Source organism: Phyllosticta citribraziliensis (genome assembly GCF_038025025.1).
Source record: "Phyllosticta citribraziliensis strain CPC 17464 chromosome Unknown J3D65scaffold_16, whole genome shotgun sequence".
Lineage (NCBI taxonomy): Eukaryota > Fungi > Ascomycota > Dothideomycetes > Botryosphaeriales > Phyllostictaceae > Phyllosticta > Phyllosticta citribraziliensis.
The window spans coordinates 606,926-627,724 of record NW_027117353.1 but is presented as its reverse complement, the minus strand read 5'-3'; the positions used below and the strand labels follow the sequence as shown (position 1 = coordinate 627,724).

The 20,799-nt window shown below is 58.8% G+C and overlaps 8 protein-coding genes across 8 annotated transcripts; 1 reads left to right on the top strand and 7 right to left on the bottom strand.

The window, feature by feature from the left end:
• Positions 1 to 467: 467 nt before the first annotated feature.
• On the bottom strand, positions 468 to 2,126 carry J3D65DRAFT_174324 (AhpC/TSA antioxidant enzyme-domain-containing protein). Its single transcript, XM_066794282.1, has 3 exons — positions 1,951 to 2,126; positions 1,426 to 1,818; positions 468 to 1,355 (listed from the first exon to the last, which is right to left on the bottom strand). Exons 2-3 carry the CDS (start codon positions 1,735 to 1,737, stop codon positions 654 to 656), a joined length of 1,014 nt encoding a protein of 337 aa, XP_066650098.1. The 5' UTR covers positions 1,738 to 1,818; positions 1,951 to 2,126; the 3' UTR covers positions 468 to 653.
• A 1,180-nt stretch (positions 2,127 to 3,306) lies between these two features.
• J3D65DRAFT_174288 (uncharacterized protein) lies at positions 3,307 to 4,513 on the bottom strand. The gene is made up of 2 exons (XM_066794281.1): positions 3,449 to 4,513; positions 3,307 to 3,418 (listed from the first exon to the last, which is right to left on the bottom strand). The coding sequence occupies exon 1, from the start codon at positions 4,281 to 4,283 to the stop codon at positions 3,561 to 3,563; it is 723 nt and encodes a 240-aa protein (XP_066650097.1). The 5' UTR covers positions 4,284 to 4,513; the 3' UTR covers positions 3,307 to 3,418; positions 3,449 to 3,560.
• Positions 4,514 to 7,054: 2,541 nt separating this feature from the next.
• J3D65DRAFT_174241 (putative cell wall synthesis protein) lies at positions 7,055 to 8,877 on the top strand. The gene is made up of 3 exons (XM_066794280.1): positions 7,055 to 8,222; positions 8,269 to 8,660; positions 8,715 to 8,877. Exons 1-3 carry the CDS (start codon positions 7,313 to 7,315, stop codon positions 8,760 to 8,762), a joined length of 1,350 nt encoding a protein of 449 aa, XP_066650096.1. The 5' UTR covers positions 7,055 to 7,312; the 3' UTR covers positions 8,763 to 8,877.
• A 692-nt stretch (positions 8,878 to 9,569) lies between these two features.
• J3D65DRAFT_642672 (uncharacterized protein) lies at positions 9,570 to 9,981 on the bottom strand. Its single transcript, XM_066802017.1, has 2 exons — positions 9,674 to 9,981; positions 9,570 to 9,589 (listed from the first exon to the last, which is right to left on the bottom strand). The coding sequence occupies exons 1-2, from the start codon at positions 9,915 to 9,917 to the stop codon at positions 9,585 to 9,587; spliced, it is 249 nt and encodes an 82-aa protein (XP_066650095.1). The 5' UTR covers positions 9,918 to 9,981; the 3' UTR covers positions 9,570 to 9,584.
• A 30-nt stretch (positions 9,982 to 10,011) lies between these two features.
• J3D65DRAFT_580481 (uncharacterized protein) lies at positions 10,012 to 14,729 on the bottom strand. The gene is made up of 2 exons (XM_066797707.1): positions 14,333 to 14,729; positions 10,012 to 14,275 (listed from the first exon to the last, which is right to left on the bottom strand). Exons 1-2 carry the CDS (start codon positions 14,382 to 14,384, stop codon positions 10,023 to 10,025), a joined length of 4,305 nt encoding a protein of 1,434 aa, XP_066650094.1. The 5' UTR covers positions 14,385 to 14,729; the 3' UTR covers positions 10,012 to 10,022.
• A 326-nt stretch (positions 14,730 to 15,055) lies between these two features.
• On the bottom strand, positions 15,056 to 16,439 carry J3D65DRAFT_642669 (60S ribosomal protein uL18). The gene is made up of 3 exons (XM_066802016.1): positions 16,341 to 16,439; positions 16,161 to 16,217; positions 15,056 to 16,109 (listed from the first exon to the last, which is right to left on the bottom strand). The coding sequence occupies exons 2-3, from the start codon at positions 16,199 to 16,201 to the stop codon at positions 15,245 to 15,247; spliced, it is 906 nt and encodes a 301-aa protein (XP_066650093.1). The 5' UTR covers positions 16,202 to 16,217; positions 16,341 to 16,439; the 3' UTR covers positions 15,056 to 15,244.
• A 413-nt stretch (positions 16,440 to 16,852) lies between these two features.
• Positions 16,853 to 18,749, bottom strand: J3D65DRAFT_607865 (uncharacterized protein; the record flags this gene model as incomplete). Its single annotated transcript, XM_066798526.1, has 4 exons — positions 16,853 to 17,001; positions 17,050 to 18,408; positions 18,460 to 18,617; positions 18,706 to 18,749. The coding sequence occupies 4 exons, from the start codon at positions 18,747 to 18,749 to the stop codon at positions 16,853 to 16,855; spliced, it is 1,710 nt and encodes a 569-aa protein (XP_066650092.1).
• Positions 18,750 to 19,531: 782 nt separating this feature from the next.
• J3D65DRAFT_648717 (Anp1-domain-containing protein) lies at positions 19,532 to 20,708 on the bottom strand (the record flags this gene model as incomplete). Its single annotated transcript, XM_066802406.1, has 2 exons — positions 19,532 to 19,552; positions 19,614 to 20,708. 2 exons carry the CDS (start codon positions 20,706 to 20,708, stop codon positions 19,532 to 19,534), a joined length of 1,116 nt encoding a protein of 371 aa, XP_066650091.1.
• Between the last annotated feature and the right edge of the window lie 91 nt (positions 20,709 to 20,799).

Here is a 20,799-nt window from a genome sequence, read left to right as displayed (position 1 = left end):
ATCCGGCGCGCAGGAGCCATGTGGGGGGGGGGGGGGGGGGGGGACCAAGCCCAAGACCGGCGGATACAGGATATCGACGTGGAGCGACGGTGTCTACAATGGGAACCGACCAATGGCACCATCTCGCATTCTGGCTTCCACTGGGCTCCCCTCGCCTCCTCTCGCCCGGCACTGGGCTTGTTGGCAGCAGGGCGTCTCCATGCCATGCAGGCTGACGATGAGGTTGGCGGCGGGGTAAAGGTACCTTTGGCGGGGTTCTCGCTGCGGAATCTTTTGCCCATTTCGGCCCCGCGGACTCTGTTGCTATCTACGACTACAATACTGCTGTACGGCACCAACAATTCCAGGCCAAGCGGTGGCTCCCAGAGGCTCCACTCATCGTGATAAAATTGCTGTCCTTGGCCGGCGAATCGTCAAGTCGTCGCATTGACTAAGCGCGGAATTATCGCAGCGTGCTGATTGATCCGACGTCATGCTGTCCCGCGCCAACAACAGAAGACATGGACGTCTGCACCAGACCACCTCATGTCGCGATATAACTGCCTCGCTGGACATTTAGACCTGCAGATGCTGCCGTGAAACCCTTGATTGAAACGCCGTCGCTGCCCCCCTACGCCGTCCCCAAACGCCTGGCTGCCGTGCAAAACTACTTACTACAACTTCTGGTACTCGTCCAACGGCGAGGGCGGTTCCTCCCGCTTGGCAAACATGTCGGGCAGAAAAGACCGCCTCTTGCTCTTGCGCTTCTCCTTTTCGTCCTCCTTGTACCCGTACTCCTTTTGCATCATGTCCTTTTCCTTGTCCGACGCCGAATCGCTCTTCCGACTCCAGCTCTTGCTCGTCCGCTTCGACACGGCCGACGCCCCACGACTCCGGCCCCGTCTGCTGCCCTCATCTTCCACCTTGGGTTCCGCCTTGAGCCCGAGCACGCGCCGCAGCTCCTGGATCTCCGAGTGGTCTCTCGTGTTCTTCATGCGGTGAATCCACGTCACCTGCTCGTCCTCGAACAGCACCTCGCCGCCAATCTGCCGAATGTCGCCGCCCTGCAGCGCGCCGCGCCCGCTCTTGATGCTCTGGTAGATGCCCGCCACCGTCGTCTGCACCACGCTTGTTCGGTTGAGGTAGTCGGGCTTCTTGTGCCCGAGCGACAGCGACCGCTGCATCCCCAGCTGCGCGTACAGCCTGGTGGTCGGATCGGCGAAGATGGGAAACGGGCAGCCGGTCGTCTGCGCGTACGCGGGAATCAGCTCGGGGCGGCCGCAGCCGACGACGGTGATGAAGGTGGGCGTCCCGAGTTGGAGGAGCGCGTCGGGCGTGATGCTTGCGCACAGCGTTCGGAGGAATTCCTGGCAATTCTGGTAGGTGGGCACGTCAGCTTTTTTTGGCCATTCTTTGCTTGTCCCGCAAACGGAAGGGAAAACGTACGCCGCAGAAAAAATGCCGCACGAAAATTATCAGCTGCCGCGTTGCTACGCCTTCGCCAGAGTATAGGCTCTTGAATGGTCTTGATTCCCCGTCGGCTCCGAGAACGAGCATGTCGGCGCAGCGGTCGACGTCTTTTTGCGAAGGCAGGTCCTGCGAGACGGCAACGTCGCCCTGAAATTCTGCATCTGGGTCGTACTCGCATGCCAATGTGGTTTCTTCGGATTTTGTTGATTTGGCGTGTGAGTCGGAGGGTGCAGTCATGGTGATGATTTCCGGTGGTGAGCGAGAAGTCGGTGATGTGTTGGACGCCATGGTGTCAATGTGTGTGGAGAGAGCGGAGGCGAGGGAGAAGGAGGAGTATTTGAGGCCGACGAGGAGTGGTCAACAGCGAGGCTTAGAGACAGGCGAGAAAAGTAAGTCGGTAAAGCTTGGGTAAGGTAGCGGGAGGGTTGAGAGAGGGTTGGCACGCAAGGTCAAGGTCGTAGGCCTGAGAGGAGCGGATTGCAGAGGGACAAGGCCGTGTACATATTCAGGGCAGACGTCTAGGACGGCATTGCGACGCGTGTCTTGAGTCTTGGCCAGCTGCGCGTTTCCGCCGCAGTTTCATCGCCACGCTTGGGCCGGACACGAGGTGTTGATGGAGTGAGTGCACTGGACTGGGTGTGGAGGTGCCGCACGGTACGGTACGAGAGAGCCACGCCGCCGTGGTGACCTCACCCCCGGAGCTTCACCTGCATATCAACCACCCATCGTCCCCGCCACAACGCCAGCGTCTGCATCCGCCGCCTTGATTGGCATCCGCCACACGCGACTTGCGACAGCGTCAGCCACGGCCAAGCTACACCTCCCTACGTCCCTCCTATCCCATCCCATCCCATCCCATCCTACTCCTAGGAATCCACCACCCGCGGGCGGCACCGCTGCCGAAATGAACGACTGACGGACCTCTCCTGGCACCCGCCCTCCTCCCGTCTCCCGTCACGTCTTGACCGGACCTCCTCCACCGCAGTCTCCAACCGAGCACGGCAACCCTACCTCAGCTGCCCGCCGACGTCATTCCCGGGCACGAACACGAGCGCAGCCAATTCTAAAACCACACATTTTCCGTATGGATGCTCTGCCTGCCTGCTCCGCCTCCTCGCTCGCGCAGCAGCAGAGCAAGAAAAAATTTGTTATTATTAAAAGACCTAGGCGGGCGCGAGCCAGCGAGTGAGGCTTAGACCATGGCCGACGCTCCTAACGGACGGTGGCCGGATATTGGAGGAGATAAGCCGGACTGCCCTTCGGGCCGTTCCTCTCTACTGTGTTCCATCCATCCCATCTGTCGACCGGCGCGGCTGCTGCTCTTCTGCTTTTGCGCGCCTCATGTCGATTGGTCCTTGAGGAGTGAGTGTCGGCGTCGCGCGCGGCAATCTTCCGCAGCTCTCGGTCAGCGGCGACAAGAATGAATCCATCGGTCGGCCGCTGCCCTGGCCGCTCGTGCCCACACGCCACCTCACCGCCGCGCCTCGTCTGCTCAGGTACATAGGTACTCCTCCCACAGTCCTGCCGGTGTGGCTTGTTAGCCAACTACTAGACACATCATGTATGGATTCACAAGATGGCTGGCCAAGGTCAAGTTGATCTTTCACTTTTCTTTTTTTTTTGGTTCTCTCCATCTCTCCATCGTGTAATCATTTCCCCTCGGCCAGCCGTCGAAAAAGGCCGACTTCGGCCATGGCATCGAAGCGTCGACTCGCCGGAAGCAAAAGTAGATCGGACGACCAAGAGCAAAGACGCAGGCAGCGCCCCGTTATCTACCTTATCCATCCAAGTCCATCTGACGCTACATATGCGCAGCAGACGAACGACGAAACATGACGGACACCTGCTGACTGACTGCTCTCTACCAACCCACCTACTCAACCACTAGAGACTCAACTCAGCCATCCAGCCCCGTCATCACCTTCTCCTCCTCCTCCTCCTCCTCCTCCTCCTCCTCCTCCTCCTCCTCCTCCTCCTCCTCCTCCTCCTCCTCCTCCGCCAACACGTCCAACCATCGCGTGACCACCCTCTGTCAACCCCCATCCACTCCTCTCCCATCCATCCCTTGGCAAACACGCAACGCTGAGCACCGCCCAGCGGAGCCGAGCATGTCACGTTGCCACGGCAGCAGCAGCATCAGTAGCAGTGGTGGTGGTGGTGGTGGGTAGACGGGAAAGAGGGAAGAAAAAGAGAATAGGGAAAGGGCATGTGACCTTTGCGTTCGTTTGCTGTTTGATGTTTGACATGGCTCGAGTCCGAGCCTGTAGGTAATGCATCGTTGTATGTGTCTGGGCGGTGGAATGAGAGCAGCGAAAGAAGAGCAGACCTGCAGAGCAGAGCACCATCCATGGCAAATGGTGCTGAAGGGAAGGAGATAGTGGCGAGCGAGCCAGCTGGAGCAGACGTACGTGACGACTGCCGCACTGGGAGCACCGCGGATGCATTCTACCTCCTGGTGGTGGTGGGAGTTCGCCTTCACCACGCGTGCTTCTCCACCTCCTCACCTCCTCGCGTCCTCCCTTGGTTGCTTTGCTGCTGCCTTGCTCTTCCTTGTCGCCAACCGAGGGCCGCGTGGTCACGCACATAAACACACACATGAGGTTGACGACAGAGAGATATTGGTACTTCCCTCGTGCAGTGGTATTGCGGTGGTGGTGTGTACCGCTCCTCGCACGCCTGCACCACGCCGCCCACGCCTGAGCGGCCAAGGTACGTATCACATCGCATGGCAAGGCATGCCGTCGCGTCGCAAGCTCCCAGCACGCACTTCTGCCAGCCGCAACGGAGCGATTGGCCACTACTCTACTCGACTGGACCGACCGACGTGCGCTCATGAGCCGATAGATAGCGCGCTTCGCAACGTCAGATCATGCGGACAGAGCGGCATCGACGACGCAACGACGGCGGTGTTTGCGATTGGACTGATACGCTCAAGCCGTCCGCCGTCTGTCCGTCCATTCGTCAATCTGCAGGGCAAAAGGCGGTCGGGTCGCAAAAACCGTTAAACCTACCTCTGCGCTGGGTCGGTTGTGCGGCGCGGCGCAGCGCAGGCCATGAGGTCCAGCCCTGCTGGGCGCGGGCAGTCTTTTGGCAAATGCCTCGCTGCGTGCTGCGATCGTTCAGGGTGAGTAAATGGTGTGGGCGCGGGATTGGTTTGTTGGAAAGATTGGGGGCGCGAGCGCGAGCTTTCGTGCCCCTTGCTTCGAACGCATAACAAAGTGACTGCCGGACGGCCACGGTATGGAGGTGGTAGTCAGTCTGAAAACGTTGCAGGGCTGAGTCGGCTCTTCAGTCACTACCCAGGCAACGAACAAGTCCGGCCTCTGCGTCCAGACCATCGTCGTGTGATGTGACGGGAGGCGGAGGATGAGGTGGGATGGGTCGAGTCGTCCGTCTCTCGGCCATCGTCGACTGCGTCGGGTCAGACCACGCTGGTACCTACGGCGAGAAGTGGCAATGCACCAAGACTGACGGATCGCATGCGAAAAAGGAAATATTGAAAGTCTGCTGCTGGACAGACGCGTATCGCCATTCGCCCGTCAAGGTTTTGGACTTCGGCGACACCGCATTCCTGACAGCAGCGTTCGTGGATTGACGCCGAGTCGTGATTTTTGCGCTCGACCCGGAGCCGTGTCTTTTCACAATGGGACAGCGGGAAGAAAAAATGCGAAAGGGTTAGGAATGAAGTCATTACAGGCGGATTACAGTCGTCTGCGGCTCGTGTGCCGCGTGTCGAGGGTCCACACCAGGGTCTGCTACTCAGCTAGTCAGCCTCTGCAGAGGAATGAAGGTCTGGGGCAATCATTTTCTCGAAAATTTTTCCTTCTCCCTTCCGACACCTGACCAGTCGCAGTAACGCGCCCTCGCACCGCTCACCCAAAACACCACGAGTGGTGCAATGGGGGTTGGAAAATTCTATCGCCTGGACGAATCGCCGACGGATAACGACGAGCGACACATTCGGATGACACGGTAGCATTACCGCGAATGGCGAGGTTCTTGGGCAGCGTCGCTCAATGGCCGAAAGATAATGGCCACCCAGCCACTGAGAGGAAGCAGAGCAAGAATGTCGTCCGTCTGAGGCGAAGACAGGTGTGCAGCAGCGGGTGAGAAGAGAGACGGAAGACGAAAATCAGGATCCAAGTGGTCGTGCCGAAGCTGCACGAAGCTGAAAAGGCTCGTATAGCAGGCGAAGCCGTGACGCAGGCAGGAGTTGGGAAGCGTGCGTGCTGCTTCTGTACTGCCGGTCGTGCGTGGGAGATGGAGGCATGGTGGTTGGGTGGAGGTACCTGCGGCCAGCCTGGCAACGTCCCCGAGAGCACAGCCTTTGCCATATGTGTCTTGTTGGCCGAAGAAACGACAGCGACCGCTGCCGTGGACGACTCTCCGACTGGGTGTCGACTGTGTCGCCGTGTCACCCCATGGCACGTTGACATGGGCGGGAGATGAGCGTGAGGACTTGAACCTCTCCCTTGCGCGACGCTGCTGCTGGGCTGCAGTCATGCTCACGCACGCTCGGCTCGTTGCGAAGAGCAAGTCGAGACCGCAGCAACCGACCAGCTGACCATTGGGCTCGTGGATCCAGCTCTGGCCGCAACGGCTGGGCTGGCGATGCCGATTGTGAGTGCGAGAGAAGAGCTGGACGATGGAGAAGACGGCATGTTGGCGCTCGCTGTAGCAAAGACGGGATTTGTACCTGCGTCGTCGGCAAATGAGGTGCTGTGTAACAGGGCCAGACAGGGCAGACAGCAGGACAGGAGCTGTCGGAGAAAATGCAGGCCGACGAGACGACTCTGTCGAGCGTTCACCTCAAGCCGTCGATGACTTTTCGCCTCGCGCCACTCGTTACTGCCGTGCGGTCAGCCATGATGGTGTCGGTGGGAGTCCAATCCAACCCAAACCAATGCCCAGATGGTCTGGAGCAGAGAAGCGCGCGCTTGGCCATGTGCCAGTATCGCAGCCATTGTGCGAGGATTGCTTGGTTACAATGGCCACACCTTGCATGACAGGCTATCGACTGTGCTAGCGTCAGGTACCCGCCAGAGGTGGTGATGTAGCACAAATGCACGCTCACCGTCGACAGCGCAGCGCAGCGCAGCGCAGCGCAGCGTGGACTCGGACGGGCGATATGTAAATGGGGCTGGTCATCCTGAAGTCGGGGGTTAGCATCAGCACCCAGCATCTCCTCTCTGACAACTCACGGCTTGACGACGTGGAAGAAACCAACAACAACAAAGTAAGTTCTATGGTTGTGGGTGTGTCAGGCCCAGTCGGATGGAGCCGATTATTGGATGCCAGTTGAATGGGGAAGGAACAATCACCCCGTGCACGGGCCGGGCCCTATGTCCATGTTTTGGGGAATGGATGCGCTGACCTTTGCTCTTCTTCTCGTCCAACCCAGGCCAGCCCATCATCTCCTCTCTTCTCTTCTCCTCCTCGACCGTCTATCTTCACTCGCTGCCTTCACTTTCACTTCGCCTCGTTCGCTTTCGTCCCCAGTTCCCAGCCGAACTCTTTGAGCTCACCGCTCCTACGCTCGTTTGCGCCCAGCCGCCAACTCATCTTCATTGCGCCCGACACCATTCGACAAGACTTACCCGTTCGATCAATTGGCCAGAGACCGATTTAAAAGACTGTCTTCCCATTCTCGCAGAGCCTCCTTCTACGTCAGACAACCGCCACAATCCGTCAGTCCAAGACATTGCGCCTCAAACCTGGTTGCGCTACATCGGACCATTTCTCTCTGCTTCTCTTTTGCGACAAAAGCCGGTCTAGGTGCTCGGCGCATCTGGTCAATTCGCTGCCTCGCGCTTCTTAAGTCGCACTCCAATCCCCTCCGGCGCGTTCATTCAAACAAACCAACATGAAGCCAATTCTACTCACTTCTTGCGCCGTCTTTGCGACTGCCTCGGCGCTTGCGCTGGGATCGCATCACCATCATCACTACCACCGCCGCAATACAATCGAGAAAGAGGACGGCCTCGAAATCAACGTCGTCACTGTTTGCGCTTTGGGAGACACCATTCTGTCAGAAAAAGAATGCAAAGAGGGCATTGCGGCTGGCCGCCTCCGCTACGCCGACTCTCCAGTCTCCACCGTCATTCCTACCTCTACGGCCGCTGCTTTCTACAAGGCAAAGGCAAAGCCCACTTCTCACATTACTTCGGTGGCCAAAGCGGAGCCGTCATCGACCTCCAGCTCTAGTTCGAGCTCGACAAAGCAAGAGACCAGCTCCAAGCAAGAAACCAGCTCCACGCAAGAGACCAGCTCCACGCAAGAGACAAGCTCCAAGCAAGCGCCCTCCACTGTCGAAGTCTCTTCGAGCGCGCCGACCCTGTCTGTCGCTCAGGGTCTCGACATGGACTTTCCCGAAAACATTCCCTGCCACGTCTTCCCCAGCGACTATGGCGCCGTTGCAATCGACTACATGGGTCTCGGTGGCTGGATTGGCGTTCAGTCGGCCAAGGTCGCCTCCGCAGCTGGCTTCGACAACATCGAGACCATGGTTTCGAGTCTTTGCGACGGCCCGTCATGCTGTAGTGAGGGTGCCATGTGCTCCTACGCCTGTCCAGCCGGATACCAAAAGTCGCAGTGGCCCGCGATGCAGGGCGCTACTGGCCAGTCTGTCGGCGGCATTCAGTGCAAGAACGGCAAGCTCAAGCTCACCAACAGCGCCTACTCGACGCTCTGCATACCTGGCACGAACAAAGTCAATGTCACTGTTAAGAACAATCTGTCTGGTAGCTCGGCTGTCTGCCGCACCGACTATCCTGGTAAGTCTGCAAGCCCCCTCTAAGCGCTGAATCTGACATTTCGCAGGCACTGAGGCCATGACCATTCCAATCGACACGCAGCCCGGCCATGAGTACCCCCTGGCGTGCCCTGATGAGGCCGATTACTACCAGCACCAGGGTTCCTCAACTTCGGCTCAGTACTACGTCAACTCCATGGATGTTGCCGTCGAAGACGCTTGTGTCTGGTCCAATGGCGACCAGCCCGTCGGCAACTGGGCTCCGCTCAATCTGGGCGTTGGCTACAAGGACGGCCTCGCCTGGCTCGCCATCTTTCAAAACAAGCCGACGACCTACTCTCGCCTCAACTTTACCGTCGAGCTCGTGGGAGACAACATGTCTGGAAGATGCAAGTACTCCAACGGGCAGTACTGCTCCGGAGAGAACTACGATAACTGCAACGCAAATGACGGCTGCACGGTATGTTGACGCTGGTACTTGGTCCTAGTCTTGCAACTAACTAACTGTCCCAAGGTCTCCGTCAGCGGCGGTGACGTTGCCTTTGTCTTTTCAGACGAGTAGAACCTCGTCTCTGTCGACAACAACGCAGCGTCGTCCTCCTCCTCTTCTTCCTCTTCGTTTTTTGTAGTACTTTTCCGAGCGGTCTGGATCAACACTGCTCCCGCACGATCGCAGGTCGTCTTCGTAGCTTCAATCTTTGTTCTTTCACAAACTCGCAAAGTGCGGTTTCTTTTTCACCAGTCGGCCAGGGGTCGGCCGGCACGGGCGTCTAGAACATCCGTGGTTGGTGATGGTGGTACTCAGTGGGTGCAGGCATCCGGCAGGCGTCGTCGTTGTTGCCGCTGCTCTCTGCTCGCTCTGGCTTTGGCTCACTCAGGGGTTACGGCGCGCTGGTACGGTACGGTGGCACGGTACGGTACGGTGGCATTGCTATGCTATGCTATGATGACGAGATATGACATGACATGACATTTTTTTTGACACGGCCGCAGTCTGCTTTGCATTGAGATGGGTCTATTTTTTCTTCCTCTTCTTTTGTTGCTCTTTATGTAGCTCTTGTATGCATCAGCATTAGAAAATCTACCCTGCTTTTATCTTGTGTCGATGAACAGAATGTGTGTGCGGCTCTTGTGCATGTCTGTCTGGCGTTTGTAGTTGGAGTTGGAGATGCAGTTTTTTTCTGCGGCGGCCGTGGGGAGTGGGTGTGGGTGCGGGTGGGAGAAGCGCGGCGGGGATTTAAACGTACATAACATGGGCATTCAAAGGACGTAGAAAGGTGCGCTTAGGCTGTGTGCTTAGTCGCTGCGGTGTCAGTGGTACGACGAATTCTGCCTGTCCTGAGGATATTAGGTAGATGATTTACCATACCTTGCCATTTACAGACTAAACTACACGTAAGAAAAACAGCGGCGGTTAATTAGTCAATTCCTCACTCACTTAATAGACTAAAACAATAATAGGTGGATACCTACCTAGGCAGATAGATAGATAGGCACGCGAGAAAGACATGTACGTAGGCACACACACACACACACGCAGATAAATGAATACAAGAGACTGATGTAGAGAGGTAAGTAAACGCCCAACGCAAACACTCCTTGCTAAACTGAAACTAGAAAAAAGACCGTTCGTTCGTAAAACGAGGCTGAGGCTGGCTATAGTGTAAAGGAGAAATTGCAGCATACCACCCACCCGACGTCCTACCCAACAAGACATAAGAGTTAAGCCACACCTATCCTACCCATCCAATCCAATCCAATCAAACCCAAACCCCTTTTCCCCTCCCTCTCCCTCCCTCCCCCTTGCCCTTGCCCAAACACACTACACAAACTCCCCCCTAACATCCTCCCACCGCACCCTCCCAGCATTGACGAGCGCAGCAATCTGCGCCTCGCGAAATCGCGCCCACTCAACTGGCCGCTCCAACTCCATACGCCGCAGCTCGTCCGCATTGACGCCGACAAAGTGCGCGCGGATGCGGGATTCCCAAGCCGCGCGCGGCTCGTGCGGGCGCGGAGTTAGGTCGTCGTCGTTGGGGATGGAGTTGGGGATGGTGGTTGTGGTTGAGGGGGCAGAGGTTGTGGTGGGTTGGGTTAGAATTTGGGGGAGTGAGGAGGACGAAGAGGGGAGCGCGGCCGGCGCTGATGGTGTGCTTTCTGTCGTCTCTTGCGTCGACGAGTCTGCGGTGGTGGTTTTCGCGGTAGAAGGCACGGCGGCGGCGGCGGCGGCGGCCGCCGCCGCAGCATCAGTATCAGCATCCGCGTCGCCAGACAGCGACGAAAACGACGCCGCAGACGACGAGTGCTGCGAGAGCGATGACGACGGCGGGGCAGGCGGGGCATCGAGGGGCGGCGGCGGCGGCGGCGCGTAGGTGGGATGAGGCGGCGAGGCGCTCTTGACAGCCGCAGACAGATTCGTCGGCGTGGACGACGAGTCGGTCGACGAGAGCTGGAATCCCGGCGTCGCGATGTCGTCGTCGTCGTCTTCGTCGTCGACGTCGACGGCAAAGTCCTCGCCGCTCCACTCCTTGAGGCGCTCGACGAGCGGCAGCGACAGCGACAGGCGGCCCTCGGGCCCGGGCGACACGAGGCGCGGACTGCCCGGGCGGGAGCCGTGCAGACGGTGGCCGTGGCCGTGGCCGCGGTGGTCGTCGTCGGGGCCGAGGGTGGGCGTGCCCGGCCGGATGACGTCGCGCCGCACGCTCTGGCCCATGCGGTGGACGCGGCCTTCCTCGAGCGTCTGCGCGCGCGACGCCAGGCTGACGTCCGAGTTGTGCCGGCTGCGCAGGCCAAGCGGCGGGAGGTATTCGTCGTCGAGGTAGTCGTCCATGTCCGAGTCGCCGCCCGTGTGCGCCGAGGCGGCGTCGTTGACGGGACCACCAGCCGTTGGGGCAGGCAGTGATTCTGCGGGGACAGAGTCGCCGGCATTTGTCGACGTGGAAGAGGTTGGAGCGGTGGCATAGTCGTTGTCGGTGCGGAGTGACGATGTCGAGATGGATGAGAGGCTGTTGGTGAGCCGGTTGGACAGCTCTTGCGGATTCAGCGGCTGTGACACAGGGCGGCAGTCGGGGTACTCGGCCTCGAAGCGCTGGATGATGCCCTGAAGCGTATTGTCGAGGAAGAGCAAACGCTTGTATGCCATCTCGTTGGACGCCCTCGCCTCTCGTGCGAGCGCTGGCTGGAGCCTAGCGCGAATCTTGCGTGCGCTGGTCAAGAGGTTCTTGCTCATGACCTTGGCCTTTGCGCTTGTCGAGCTGGAATCCCTATGCCCAATTCGACTGGAGCTTCTCGGTGTCGCGGTGCCACTGCCAGAACGACTGCCAATACCAGGCAGACTGGTCTTGCGGCGGAGATTGTCCGACGCCTTTTCCAGCAAGCAGTAATTCAAAGCCTTGACCAGGCCCGTGCCGCCAACAATGTAGTCTTCATCGGGTGCCACAGACGAACCCTCATCATCAGAAACGTTGGCCTCTTCCGTGTCAGTCTCGTGTCCGACAAGGTGGAGAAGCACGTCAGGAATCTCGACATTCTTGTCCAGCATGTCAGACATGGTACCTGTCGAGTCGCCAAGTCCCGTCTCTTGCATGGTGCAGCGCTCCATGTTGCGCAAGCAATACGCCACAACCTGCTTAGCGAGCGCCTTGACGACCTCGCTGCTCTCTGGCGAAGGCACGTCGACATCAACACACATGATGGAGTCGGAGACGCGGACTGCCACCATGAGCGAGGCGTACAGGGCGCAAGCCTCTTCTTGCGAAGACTCGTCCGACGCCGATGCCAGTGCGGAAATTTCAGGGTTCTCGAGAATATTGAGGTGTGCCAGCTGGGGGCATTCCGGCAAGACTTCCGCCAGGCCAATCGCCTGCGCCGGCGTCATTTGTACATCTTCCAGATGAATACGCTTGAGGAAGCGCATCTGCGGCATGTACTTGCGGAGCGTGCCAAGAGCGCTCGGATCCTGCGCAAAGAGGTTGTGATTGTGAGAAAGATCGATAAAGCGAAAGTTGGACATGGCCACAAGGCGCGGGAAGAGCGGTTTGATGGCATCGGGGGTCAGGTTGCAGTCTGCCAGGCCGAGCGCCCACAGGGGAATCTTTTCGTTGAGGCCCTCGCATAGTCGCGCCATGCGGTTGCAGAGGTCGTTTCCACCCAGGTCGAGGCCGTGGCAAACGCCCGACCGCAGGTAGCGGACGACGTGCTCCAAACCGTCGTCGTCGAGGCTATTTCCCGATAGGCCGAGCCGTTGTATGCCGCTGACGACGACCCCGTCGATGACCTTGCGCACATTCGTCGCCGTCAGCGCGCAATTTGCCATTAGGAGCTCTTCCAAATGCGAGCCGCCAAGACGCTCCGACAATGACTTGCACAGGATCTCTGCAACATCGTCAAGCGGGACCTTGACCTGCTTCTTTTGCTCCGACGGGTGTACCTTGGGCGGGGCGCGGGCCTGCGGGAAGGGAATGTTCGAGACGTCCAACGCCTTGAGAGACCGACACATGTAGACAAACAGACTAATGTACTTCCAGCCCTCTCGCGTAATCTTGGGATTGTTCTTGAGGCTGAGCTTCTCCACGAAGCCAGTCCGTTCACTGAATTCGCCGCATGAGTTGCGCCGCCGTCTGTAGTCGGGTAATTTTGCAGCGAGAAGTCCGGCCAGAACAACCCGCACGCCCTCGTCCGTCATGTCCGCATCTTCCAGCAACAGCTTCTTGACAGGCACGACCGCCAGCCAATCCCCGAGAGTATTCATGTCGGCCAGGGTGAGTCGAGACCCAATGAGATTTAGGCAGTTGACGGCGCCAGGCGTGGCTATGGGGCAATTCGACCCCTCCGACAGCTGCTCCGAGATGCGTTTCAGGATGGGCGTTTCTCTAAGCTGACAGCAGCGGCGGTATATGCGCAGAGGGTCCGTTGTTGGGCGGTCCTGGGGTTTGCTCGGCCTAGTCTGGTCAGAGCCAGGCGTCGAACTGTCGTCGTCGTCCCTCGTCAGCTCCATGGGCACGCTCCCGTTTTCCTCGGCCTTGCGCCTCTTTTTTTCCTTTCGTTCCTTGCGTTCAGCCTCGGAGCGCTTCTTCTTTTCCTTTTTCTTGCTGCCGTTGCCGGCGTCCTTTTTCTCGTCCAAAACCGTCCCCTCGGGATTGGGCTTATCGACGCTTCCCACCTCTTCATTACTGACTGCGACGACGCCATCCTTTTCCTTTTCCTGCACGACAGCCTCGGGGTTCTTGAGCGCCTCGCCTTCCCCCCGCTCCTTTAATCTCTTGGTCTTGCTCTTTTTGCGCTCGGGCGACTCCTTGTCATCCTTGTACCGCGGGGTGCCAGCAATCTCGACGTCGACGCAAAATGCAACGCGGCGCAATTTCGAATCGTCCAGCTCTGGAACCAAGCAGCGCTCGCGGGTTGGGTCGACGTTCATGACCTTTCGCGGCACGCACCCGCCATTGCCCGGCTTTTTGGTGGCGGGCGGCGCTTGCGAACCCGACGACAGCCGCCTCAGGGCGTTGGACAAGAAGCTCCCCCTCTGCGGCTCTGGCGGCTGGGGCACATATGGTTCCATGCTCTCGGTCTCCTCGCGCTTCTGGGCAGGGGTGGGCAGAGGCTGGCCTAGACCGGGCGAGTAGGGGTTGACTAGCGGCAAGCTACCATTGTTGCCGTTCGCCTGCCCCTTGTGTGGGGATCCATTGGCAGCAGCGCCGTTGGAGGCCCCGGGCGAAGAGCTAAACTTTGAGCTGAGGTTGGATATCCACGAGCCGCGGCGCGACAGCGAGCGCGCATCGGGAGGGGTGGTGCCCGACTTGTCTTGCGAATTCCTGCCGAGGATGGAGGGTCGCTTGTTGATGCTTTTTGGCGGCGTGGCCGTGGCGGTCGCGGCCGCGTCGTCGGGGGGTTTCGAGTCGTCCTTGTCCTTGTCGTGATTATTCGCACTCACGGCCGCCGTGTTTTGCGCCGGGATATCGCCCTCGGCATGACGGGAAGGATGCACAGTCGCAGGTGCCGGGTCTCGAACGGCGGCGGCTTGGGCTTGGGAACTTGGCGGGTGTGCTGCTGCTGCTGCTGCTGCTGCTCGCAGTTGATCTTGTTTCGGGCGTCAGCGAGGCGCGTCGGCATTGATAGATAGGGACATGGACCAACCTTTGTTGGAGTGGTGCAACCAGCTGACGTCGACGCCGTGAATTCCGTCCATGTCGAGTCGCGGGGAGTGGATTGTCGGCGATGGCAGGACGAGGGGCAGAATCACAGCAGAGGAGCCATGCGGAATATCGCGGCGGGAGGGTTTGGTGGGAAGTCAAAAGTTAAACGGGCGCAGGTGAGAGGTGGGGAGGATAAGACGGCGCTCTAGGCGTGGCGGGCGACGGCGGCGGCGACACGGCTGCTATAAAGAAGACATGATGGTAGCGATGATGGTTGGAAAGGGAGAGCTGTGACGAGACGAGGCAAGGCAGAGGAGAGCAGAGCAGAGGCAGTCCGGGTCCGAGTCTGGTCCCTTGGGATCGATCTGTTGGTTGGTGGTGGTGCGGTGCGGTGCGGTGGGATAAGCCGGGTCAGGTTCTGGTCAGTCCCGTCAGGTCCCCGTCCCCGTCCCCGTCCCCGTCCGTCTGTCTGTCACGTCAGGTCCACCGCGGGTGCAGATTTGTCGTCTCTCGTCCGATGATGCAACACTGGCCAACATGACGCCTCTGCCTCGCCCATCTCAGGGTTGCCGGCGATTCTCTCAGTCTCTGGCCGTATTGTAATCATCGCCACGCCTTGCACCGCAGCTGGTCCGCCCGCCTGCCCTGCACTGCACTGCACTACGCTGTGGCGCCACCCTCCCTCCTGTCCTCCGCACCGAGGCCAGATGCACCCCTTGGCTGCCGTCACCTTACCTCTTTCATCGCATGGACCAATCTTCTATTTCAAGTGCTTTCAATCAATCAAAACGGGTATCTGAATAGAGCGAGAACATGGTGCTTTGATTCGTTCATCTGCCATGCCTGGTTCCTCCGAATCCTATCCTGCCTGCGCCGAAACCCTCAGACCTCTCCTTTTTGGCGTGAAACCCGCTTACAACTCCTCCCTGAGCTCCGCAATCTTGGCCTTGACGCGCTCCTGCTTCTCGGCCTTGCTGAGCTTGGTCTGGCGGTACTTCTTCGACTCGGCCTTCCACTCCTCCCTGGTCTTCTTGTTCTTGGCCTCGGGGTCGGCCTTGAACGGGTCCTCGCGGATCTGCTTGTGCGCCTCCTCGTAGAGCTCCTCGAGACCGTCGGCCTCGATGCCGTCGTCGATGTAGCCCTGGAACTGCGACTTGTAGCGCTCCTCGTCGTCGTCGGCGAGAGTCTCCATGTACTCGGCAACGTGGCCAGCGAAGATGTACTTGCGGAGCGTCTCGGCGTCGAGCTCCTTGGTCTCAATGTCGTAACCGGGGAAGCGGCTCTCGGAGTGGGGGACGTAGAGACCACCGTCCGAGGCACCCTTCATGGCGCCAAAGACACGGGCACCAGTCGAGGTGCGGACGAGACCGACGTCAAGGAAGACCTTGAAGGGGCGGCGACCGTCCTCGCCCTCGGCGGCCTCGGTGAGCGTGTACTCGCCATCGGCCTCCTCGACACCAGCGAATTCCTCGTCAAGGCCGAGCTTCTTCAGGGCGCGGCGGGCGACGAGCAGACCGGTAGCGTAGGCGGCGGCCCAGTTGGTGAGGCCGTGGTTGACGCCGTAGCGCTTCAGCTCGTGCGAGTAGGCAGCGGCAAAGACCTTGTCGCCATTGAGCTCAGAGGTGACGATCTGGCAGATGATGTCCTTGTTGGTGAAGCGGACGACCAGGCGGTACTTGGGCGCGTTGTACTTGTTCTTGGCCTGGGTGACGAGGCGCTTGCGAGCGTAGTAGTCGGTCTTGCCGGACCTGCGGCGGGCGTACTTGACCTGGAAGCGGCTGGTGTTGTTAGCTTTGACGTGGAGCTGTGGTTAGCAAGAGGAAACTTACGAAAAGTACGCGCTGTTCTTGACGAGCTTGGTGAAAGGCATCTTGACAGTTGCTCAACTGTGAGAATCCCCGAGTCAGCAATTTACGCTTCAGACCTTCCGAAGCAACTTGTAAGACTCCAATTCATCGTCGTCCATGGTGTCGCTCAAGCCGTCGGAAATCGACGCAGGGCAGACTTACGAGAGGATCCGCGGTGTCGATGGTCGAGGTTGGTCGCTCGTGGAGGAGAGGGCGGGCTGGCTTGGTGTTGCGATTTTTGTGCGATTTAAGCGAGGCTGCAGCAGCTCCCGCTCAACACCACGAACCGGGGTGGGCGACATCCGACCTCGCCGACCACCACCGCCTGCAGCGCCCACGGGTCTTGTTCGGTCACTCACAACAAGGAACATTTGCACCGTTTGCTTCAAATCATGGTCTCTGAGATTCTACACTGCTCCATGCTCAAGCAATTCAATGCCATGCCCATGACTCCAAGTCTATCCGTCTAAGCTACTTCCTTCAAGCTCGCAAATTCAGCGGCGGGGTATACACATGTTCTCCTCGAATCTTCAACCTGCCTCCCTTGTGATGATACCGTGTTTGTGCAATATGCTCCCGGCAAAATCAGGTTGCCAGCGTCAAGCGCTGAGCTCAACATTGAGAAAATCACTTTAATCCTCCCGAGCCAACGCCTCCATGGCCAAATGTTAAAGCTATCCTGGGCCTCGACTGACGGCCAAGTCGATAGAGCCGCCGCTTTGTGGACGCACAGTCATTTTGGGTGAGATTTTGGCCGGTTGCTGAAAACTCTCGTCTGCAGTCTGACCAAGAGCCACGCCGTCATGTCCACCGTGTGTAAGACCTAAACAGTCAGCCATCTCAACTTTGCACCGCCGCAGGCTATACTTACAGCCGACACACTGGCATCCATCGCCGCATCGACACGCCCCGGTAAAGTCGCTGCATCGGGGCAGTTCTAGCTGCTGCCAGAAAAAGGAGGACGGAGACAGAACAGGCGTGTCGCTCGCCGTGGAAGTAACCATTTCCGTGGGAGCAAAACTTGTCGTTGGTACAGAAGACTCGTGACCTGTTTGATAGCCAAAGCTAGGATTGTACTCGACAGGGTGGCTCGGTCGGCGCTGCAAGTCGTCTGGAAAGCCAAACTGCTGTAGTTCCGCCGAAGCCGGGGCCGGAGGTGCGGCTGGAGGTCTCTGCGAGTTCCAAAGCGAATTCCCGTTGAGATCCTGCGAGTACGGTGTGGAGGGTCCAGAGTTGCCATAGCCCGAGTACATGCTTTGTTCCATGGCTGGTCGCGCTCTGCCATGGCCGTTGGTACGGGCTTGATCAGTGTACACTGGTTGATATTGAACTCGCTGGTCGGGGTACGAAGACGAAGAATTCGAGTAAACGGGATCGTTGACCATAAAATCTGTAATCTCTCGAACATGCTTCATGGTCGTCTCATTCCGTGGGTGCACCGGGCACCCGAGACAGGCGCAGGCGTCGCCGCAGGTACATTCATGCATCAAATCCCCTTTTCCCTGCACCACGCCTGGCGTCCACTGAGCATAGCTCGGAAAAGTGGGAAAGCCACTTCCACTGGTTGCGTATCCAAGCACGCCGGGCGATGCGACAGTCGAAAACGGAGGGGCGAACCGCTCATTGGGATGCGACCGCGTGGGGAAAAAGGCGTATGATTGATTTGGGTCGTACTGGTGTTGCGGGGGATTGCTCAAAGTGTATCCGTTGCGTTCCTGCCTAGGCTGAGGTACAGGCGCGTGGGATGGTGGGATAGGCGTGTTTTCCGATTTGCTTCCGCAACAGCTGCCCTTGGTGGGTTGCACTTGGGTCACCGTCGTCGATCCAGACGTCTTGAGGGTCGTGTGGTTCCAGCCGTTGACCTGGGTTACAGGGGTAAAGTTGATTTCTTTGCGAGCCTCGAGCTGGACGTTCAGCGGTCTTTCAGTCTCCGGGTTGGCCTTGGGCTGGAAGATGGTCTTGTCCTCGTGCGAAGGGGTCGGAGAATCTTGTTCATCAGACGAGGCACGAGTGGACGGAGACGACCTTTTGGAGCAGCATGATTTGGGTTCTTCTTCGGTTGCTTTAATGGCCTTCTCCAGCGTAGCGGGGTTCCGGCTACTAACAGATCTCCTGGCCTTTGGTTTTTGGATTCGGCCTCCCGCAGCACCATTGACACCGGCAGCGGTAGTAACGACGGGTTCGGCTACGGGAGCAGCGCTAGATCCGTTGGGACACGCGCATTCCGAAGCTGCAGAGGTGGTCAGCGTGGGGACGATTAGCGCGCGGCAGAGTCGCGTACATCTGGGAATGGTGTAGTTGATGACCAGGCGTTCGCAGCTGCAGTTGCCGCCAAGGTGGGGGCAGCTGCTGAGAGGGCGGCCAGGCTTGCGGACCTCGAGCAACAGACGATCTTTGTGGTTGCACGAGGTCGAGCGATGGCCGCGGATGCACGGTCCGCTAGACAGGACAGGACGGGTTAGCGACGACGGGCGGTAGGGCAGAGCGTGAGGGCAGAGAGGCCACCACGGCAGGGTGGGGGGCGTACCATGCGACCTTCTTTTGCTCGCCGTTGATCGTTACCCACGGCATGTCTCTAGCGGAGTGGAACCAGGACGAGGGCACACATGAGGGCAGAGGTTGGAATGCCTGTCACTCTGCAAAGGGGCGCATCCCTGCTGGTCAGTGAGGACGAGGAGAAGGACATGGCGGTGACGACGAGAACGAAGAATGAGGGTGACGACGCGACGGCGACGACGACGGACGGCCAAGCAGAGACCAGACGATGGAGCTGACACGTACCTTATGACGGACGGACAGCGGCAGTAGAGACGAGATCGACTTGGGAGATGCCGTCCAGGTAAGGTGAAGAGACTGGCCGACGGCGTATGGCGGGGACAAAGGCGACGGACGACAACGACACAAAGAGGCTCAAGGTTGAGTTGCTGTAAGGATCAAAGAGCAGAATCGAGCACGTTGGCCGTGACCTGACCTGAGCTGAGCTGAACAACAAGCGGGCGGCCGTGACTTTTGAGGCGCGACGGGAGTCGACTTGACTTGACGGAGCCGGAGGGCTGTCGAGGGCTGTCGAGGGCTGTCGTGGTGGTGATGCACCTGAGCAAATTCTTGAGCCGTAACGGGCAAGGCCCTTTTTCTAGACTGCCCGCCCCTCGACCTCCCTCGACCCCCCAACCCGGCACCGGCACGGCCTCTCTCACTTCTCAGCTACCATGCCTACATTTATCCCGCCTCATCACCAAACGCACTCTGGTTTCAACATGCTGCTGCATTTCTCTGCAAACGTCTAGATTCCTTCCGATCCCCCCCTCAAGCGCCCAAAACGCCGCCCAATGGAACTCCCGTGTCCTTCTAGATTATTCGTTGTAATGGAACACCTGCGCTCCGCGTTAGCCCTCGCTCCGCCCGTCGTCTCGTCGTTTCGTCCCCGTCACTTACCAGATAGTTTGGCAGTCCGTAGCTCTTCCACCCCAGCCGCGACGCCATCTTTGCGAACCCCTCCGTCTCAATCAAGTGGTAAAAGGCGAACGGCGGGAACATGGCTCCGTCTCGATGCACGTCAGCCTTGACCAGCAGGGCTGTGCCTCCCACTCCATCAACCTCAATCTCCTTGCTCATGTCGATCGAGTTGCCTCCGTCCTTCATGTACGCCATGAGCGACCGATACGTCGCCATCTCCGCATACCCCTCGAGCAGAATCTCGTCCTTTTCCATGCCCTTGGCCAGGTTTTGCGCCGTCGGGCTGTCGATCCACGTGTTGTAGTCGTACGGTCGAATGTCCATCTTCTTGCTGTCCTCGTTGTAGTAGCGCTGGAAGCAGTTGGGCACAATGATGGGCTTGTCGTGCGCCGCCAGATCTTGAATCAGCGTCGGGGGCGTCTCGACAATGTCCGAGTCTAGCCAGAGCACCCACGACGTCGTGGGGCCCAGTGTCGTAAAGAGGAGCGAGTTTCGCGCCTTGGACATGGCTGCTCTTCTTTCCCTCTGATTCTCCAGCTTGTGTCGCTCCGCTTCGGCCTGTGAATGCAACGGGTTTTCCGTGTCCTGGCGTAGAATGGTGACGCTTGCGAAGCGTTTCTTTTGTGATCCGCTCTGGGTCTTGGCCACCTGTTCTTGCAGAGCAGCTGTCGCGGCATTGCCCTCGCGCCCCTTGGGCAGTATGAAGCCCAAAGAAATGAGCTCGTGCGGATAGCTCAGCTTGAGCAAATTGTCCCAATACTCTTGATAAAAGCGAGCCATTGGCGTGAGGATGAGGACCGTTTCTCGGTGTCCGACGGGGTCGCTCGTGGTCGTGAGGTTGTTCATGTGGTAGTGGACGACGGGCGGTGCCGACTGGAGGCCATCCGATTTGGCCTTGCGGAAAGGTAGCGACGGCGGCGACAGCGCATTGGCTGCCGAGGTGCGCCATTGATGGGTGCTGATGGAGCCATCCGAATCCGACGAGAATAAAAAGTAGAGGAAGCCGAAGCCGAGGACGCAGGCGAGGATGATGGTGATGGGATTGGTTCTTCGAAAAGATCGTGTCGAACGCATGGTGTCGCGCTGGTCAAATCAAAAGCACAGGTCGCAAGTCTCAAGGTCCAAAGCTCAGGTCGGCTGGACGGCGCGGAGAGTTAGTCGAGAG

Excerpts from the sequence above, each read along its gene's own strand:
- J3D65DRAFT_174324 (XM_066794282.1), bottom strand. The coding sequence starts at position 1,737 with ATGGCGTCCAACACATCACCGACTTCTCGCTCACCACCGGAAATCATC. Across the intron at positions 1,356-1,425 it reads TGCGGCATTTTTTCTGCGGC|AATTGCCAGGAATTCCTCCG; the intron begins GTACGTTTTCCC and ends CCCACCTACCAG.
- J3D65DRAFT_174288 (XM_066794281.1), bottom strand. The coding sequence starts at position 4,283 with ATGAGCGCACGTCGGTCGGTCCAGTCGAGTAGAGTAGTGGCCAATCGC.
- J3D65DRAFT_174241 (XM_066794280.1), top strand. The coding sequence starts at position 7,313 with ATGAAGCCAATTCTACTCACTTCTTGCGCCGTCTTTGCGACTGCCTCG. Across the intron at positions 8,223-8,268 it reads CTGCCGCACCGACTATCCTG|GCACTGAGGCCATGACCATT; the intron begins GTAAGTCTGCAA and ends GACATTTCGCAG. Across the intron at positions 8,661-8,714 it reads ACGCAAATGACGGCTGCACG|GTCTCCGTCAGCGGCGGTGA; the intron begins GTATGTTGACGC and ends AACTGTCCCAAG.
- J3D65DRAFT_642672 (XM_066802017.1), bottom strand. The coding sequence starts at position 9,917 with ATGTCTTGTTGGGTAGGACGTCGGGTGGGTGGTATGCTGCAATTTCTC.
- J3D65DRAFT_580481 (XM_066797707.1), bottom strand. The coding sequence starts at position 14,384 with ATGGACGGAATTCACGGCGTCGACGTCAGCTGGTTGCACCACTCCAAC. Across the intron at positions 14,276-14,332 it reads GTTGCACCACTCCAACAAAG|ATCAACTGCGAGCAGCAGCA; the intron begins GTTGGTCCATGT and ends GCCCGAAACAAG.
- J3D65DRAFT_642669 (XM_066802016.1), bottom strand. The coding sequence starts at position 16,201 with ATGCCTTTCACCAAGCTCGTCAAGAACAGCGCGTACTTTTC. Across the intron at positions 16,110-16,160 it reads AAGAACAGCGCGTACTTTTC|CCGCTTCCAGGTCAAGTACG; the intron begins GTAAGTTTCCTC and ends TAACAACACCAG.